Source organism: Haliaeetus leucocephalus, unplaced genomic scaffold, assembly GCF_000737465.1.
Source record: "Haliaeetus leucocephalus isolate CR32 unplaced genomic scaffold, Haliaeetus_leucocephalus-4.0 Scaffold2, whole genome shotgun sequence".
NCBI classification, from domain to species: Eukaryota; Metazoa; Chordata; class Aves; order Accipitriformes; family Accipitridae; genus Haliaeetus; species Haliaeetus leucocephalus.
In genome coordinates, this window is record NW_010972438.1 from 16,265,301 (window position 1) to 16,269,911 (window position 4,611).

A 4,611-nucleotide genomic window follows, 5' to 3' on the forward strand; every position below is an offset into this window, starting at 1 on the left:
GGGGCACGGGGCCTGCGCTGGGCAGCGCGCTGCCTTCGCGCACGGCCGCTGCCCGGGAGAGCCCGGCGGGCTGTGCCCAGCGAGCGAGCGGCGCGTCTCGGCCGCTGCCACCGTGGCGGCCGATCGCCCCCGCGCTTCTCTGCGGCCTGGACGTGAGCCTTGCGTGGTTCTAAACAGGTTTTGAGGACTTTGAAAAGTCCGGGTGTGTTCTGCGGACATCGGGAGTGTGACAGAGAAGCAGCTTAACCACATACAGGGGAAACGGGGACTGTACCGGGGGGGTTGTAGGTTCACCTGGACACAGTGTCTCCGGTGGGTGGTGGTGATCCGATTATTCCAGGTACTTGGACAGTACCCCGTAGGGAGTGAAACTTGCTACCGTTGCCCCTGAAGGGTAGTTTCTTCATCCCGTTTGCAAGTTCTAGACTCAGCAGACAGGTTTCTGTGAAATGTACTGCACGGTGTCACACACTAAACATCGCTGGATTTGTATCTGGGTATGTTACAGGACAAGTTTTGGATAACCAGAGTCGGGCTCCTTGGCGTTTGTCATCTATAACAGATTTCTTCTGGTCGATAGCAGATTTTGTGGTTCTGTTGTAAGTAGAAATTAATTCTTTGGGTGAGCTTTATTTTAGATTTGCCATAGGTAGAAGCTACTCAGTGCTATCGGTAACACAACAATAAAAATGTTAGATTTACTCTTTAGCGTTCTATATCTACTGTCCCCAAAACATATACGAATGCTTTACTGTGACTTTGTGGCTTTGGTTATGAAGCACTATACTATATCTAGTAAAAAGAAAAGTGTATGAAAAGTGATGGTAACTTACTGGCAGTTCAAATGAGTTTTCTTACATTTCTTCCATTTTAATACTACAAAAAGAAAAAGCGTATACTTTCATTAAATGGCTAGTTTCTTTTAGCTGATCTAATAATCGAGATATTTATTATTTGGAGTATTTCTACTTTTGACAATAGATCCTGGCTATGTAAGAATAATCATACAGCAGTAATCACAAATTTATGGCCCCAGATCAACAGCAGTTAAGAAACAATACGTTCTTTTCATGTATTCAACACTCCTTCATTATTTTCAGTTACACATTTATAATTTATGCATTTCTTACATATTTATTGCATATTTACCTGAAAACTAGATTTTATAGTTTGAGCCTCACTGTAATTTGGAATTACTTAAGATTTTATATTTATATATAGGAGACAAATTGCCAAGACTTATTAAACAATGATCTTGAGAAGAACACTGTTCGTTCCTGAACACAACTTACTGTTTTCCAGGCCGTTTCTTATCTTTCAATCCAAACACTCAGAAACTATATCTAGCAATCAATTCACCTAATTCCTGCTTTATTTTTCAGTTTCCAGAGCATTATTCAACCAGATTTGAGAAGAAGAGGCTACACATCTTCCTCCTATTCAGGATACAATGACGGAAGAGGGTATTTTTTCATACTCACACTAGTTCTGCTTTTTTTTCTATCTTAGCAAAATGACATCATGTATTCAGATTACAGTTGTGATTTGCATTGAATCGGGTCATGTAAGAAGACTAAAATGTTGTTTATCTGCTGTATTTTGTCTGAAGCTTAGTAACAATACATAGCTTTGGATAGCTGTAATAGCAGTATAGTCTAACTCTCGCTGAAACTGTTTTTCACACCTGCCTCACAGACAATATGAATCTTTGTTGAAATTCTTTTGTTAGATTTGCTTATACTCAGCCTTTGATTTATATTAAATCAGTCATTTCATGTATTAGATTACCTACAGATAAAGCAAAACACTCTGTTACAGGGATATCATTTCTATAAACGCTGTAGTTACTGTGTTTCTTTGTTCTTAATGGTTTGCCTAACTTTTTTTGTAGGACTGTGTGAAAGCTTGAGTTAGCTGTAGCTTTCTCTTGTGAGACAGCAGTAATTAGAACAGTTTGCATAAGAGAATTTTCATGAAAGTGGGGTTGGGTGGGTTGGGTTTTGGGGGTGTTTTTTACAGCTTTTCACATGAAACCCAAACAACTTTTCCAGAGCTTCTAACTTTCTAATTAGTATCATTTAGAGACAGTGTTACTATATTTCTAGTTTAACAGATTAATGTCCATTGAATAGATGTTGTTTTCCTTGATTTCTTTTCAGGCCTCCAGCACATCCTCGCCGTAGGATGGGTCGAATAAATCACTGGGGTGGAGGCCCCAGTCCACCACCAATGGCTGGAGGTGGATGAGGAAGGTAATTACAAATCTGTATCCTGCTTTGAACTTTTTTTTTTTTTTTTAAAGTTAACAATGATAATTGAAGGTTGAGGTAGAATGGAGCATTTTGTCCTCCTTTTGCAAAAGTTACCAAAACAGGAACAGAAACAAAATGGTTAGATTCTTTCAGTAAAGGGGGGAAAAAGGGAGGGGGGAGTGTTAAAAGGTTTTGGCTCATAAACGGTGAGCTTCTAATTTTAATTGTGTAGAAGTGGATACACAAATTGTAGCAAAGATTTTTGAACACAGCTGATAAAAAATTATAACCTTTCATGTTTTTTTGGCTGCTAATTTAAAGTCCTGTCCAGATCAGTAGTGGCTGAAACTTTGTTTGCATTTCTGATAGTTATCATATGACATATGAGGTTTTTTTAAGTAGATACTTCTCATAGAAAAAAAAGGAAAATTAATAAAGTTGTTAAAAGACTCTTAGTAAAAATCTTTTTTCCTGTTACAGTGATATAGTTATGCAAATCTTGAATTCTAGTGTAGCATAAAAATCAGAATTGCTTAAAAAGGGGGGCAAAAACCATTAAAAAAGCCCTGCTCTTTAAATTTCTTACAGCTGCCTGAACTTTAATTCTGTTTTATTAATTAGTTTGGCTGGTGGGAGTTTCATCTAACAATGTTATATATAGTATTGTTTAATTTACTTCAAGACTTAAGTAAACAATCCTCCTTGTTTTTCATGAATCACTCCTCATTGTTACCATAACAGAAGTTACAAGAAAAAACACACATGCAGGTGGCTAAGACTTGTAAATCTTGTAGGAGAAGGTTCATATTCCAAAAAGCACACGTCAGTATTTCAGTTCCCTAGAAAAAGGATAAGTTTCTTCCCTTTTTTTTTTTTCATTTGGGTGTTGGGTTTTTTTTTTCTTTTTGACTAGACATGAGGCCAGCAAAGGCTGTGGGGAAGGCCTTTGGGTAATAATGGCAATGTGTAATCTGTTCAGGAATAGAAGTTTGTGAGCCTTTTGCATGTCTCATTTAGCTAAATTAAAAACAATTTTATTTTAAAAGGGTTACTCACATAATTTTACTGACAAAGAAAGACCTTGTCTTCAAATATTACTTTATCTTTTAGGTAAATGCCTGCTGAAGAGGCAGGCAAAAGCATACACATTTGCAAGATGAAAGGGAAGAAGAGTTTAGTGGTGGACCAAATGAGTTTGAATGTTGTAAATGTGTATGTCTAACTGGAAACTGTTCTGTGATATAAGCAGATTAATGAAGTTGTACTGGGAACTCCTTCTTCAAGGATCCGGTGTAACTGAACAACAGTTTTATTAAATACATGTTTACTGTCTAAAGTCTTTGTATAGTTTCTGAACATTTTACTGTAGTTGCAAAGTAATAAGTAAATTATATTGGGCTTGTCACAAGGCTGACTTTCTCATCATTTTTAGAAAAAAAATATCTGAAGTACAGTAAGCCCTTTTCTGTTCCAATGAGGAAGAATATGTATTTATATTGGATAGAGAAGGTTCCTTAAGAGTCAAACTTAAAGCAGTGCTTCCTAATAGGTTTTGTATTTACTCTGTTTTTGTCAGTACTAACATTTTGTACTTTGGTATTAATGGTGCTCTAAAAACACTTTTGAAATGCAACTTACAAATTACTTTGTTTTACAATCCTTGCCTTTTACAAACTCGCTTCATTAAGGCCCTTAATGGACTTTATAACACGCCTGTTTTCTAAGCACCTCTTGAAACAGCTTCCTTCTCCATTACAGACTTACTCAAATGTGTAAGCCTATTTGCTGTACAAATTTTGGTAAGACTTTTTTTCAGTAAAATTAAGCTTTGTTTTTATTACATGATGAAAAAAGTAGGGAACTCAAGTACTGAGTGCTAACACAGAAGAGCTGTTTTCTTTCAAACAGTGGCTTAACTAATTTACTCCATTTCAGGATGGGAGTTGCTTATTGTTGTTCTTGAGTTTTGTTTGGGGTTTTTTTTTTGTTATTGTTCAGTTGGAGAGGGCTGCATCTATTTGATAAAAGATTATCTGCCAAGAATCCAGATTAAATTTTCTCCAAGGTGCCCTTGCAAGGTTTTTTTTTTTTTTTACTTAAACCTCTCTAATAATGTGTTTAGCAGGATGCCAGCAATGCCCCCTTGGTTAACAAGCATCTACTAACTAGCTGGCTTTTACCCGCTCGGGTGGCTCCCACTCCTGTGACGCATAACCCCACTCAAAGTTACCATCTTTCAAACTCGCGGTGTAACAGCAGCCTTCAGTCTAATAACCAGAGCTTCCTCAGCTCCGCTCAAAGGTCACACCTTCACAGTTCATAAAGGAACTCCCCGCCACCAGATCGGGTAGGTAGGGCA

The 4,611-nt window shown here is 37.5% G+C and overlaps 1 protein-coding gene across 1 annotated transcript in view; it reads left to right on the forward strand.

The window, feature by feature from the left end:
* LOC104834948 (selenoprotein K) overlaps nucleotides 1-3,660 on the forward strand; it is a 3,834-nt gene extending 174 nt beyond the window's left edge. Inside the window, exons 2-5 of the mRNA XM_010572646.1 lie at nucleotides 509-599; nucleotides 1,383-1,463; nucleotides 2,160-2,252; nucleotides 3,363-3,660. Coding sequence (XP_010570948.1) covers nucleotides 509-599; nucleotides 1,383-1,463; nucleotides 2,160-2,247 — 260 coding nt within the window. The 3' untranslated portion in view covers nucleotides 2,248-2,252; nucleotides 3,363-3,660. The remainder of the gene's footprint in view (nucleotides 1-508; nucleotides 600-1,382; nucleotides 1,464-2,159; nucleotides 2,253-3,362) is intronic.
* Nucleotides 3,661-4,611: the final 951 nt, after the last annotated feature.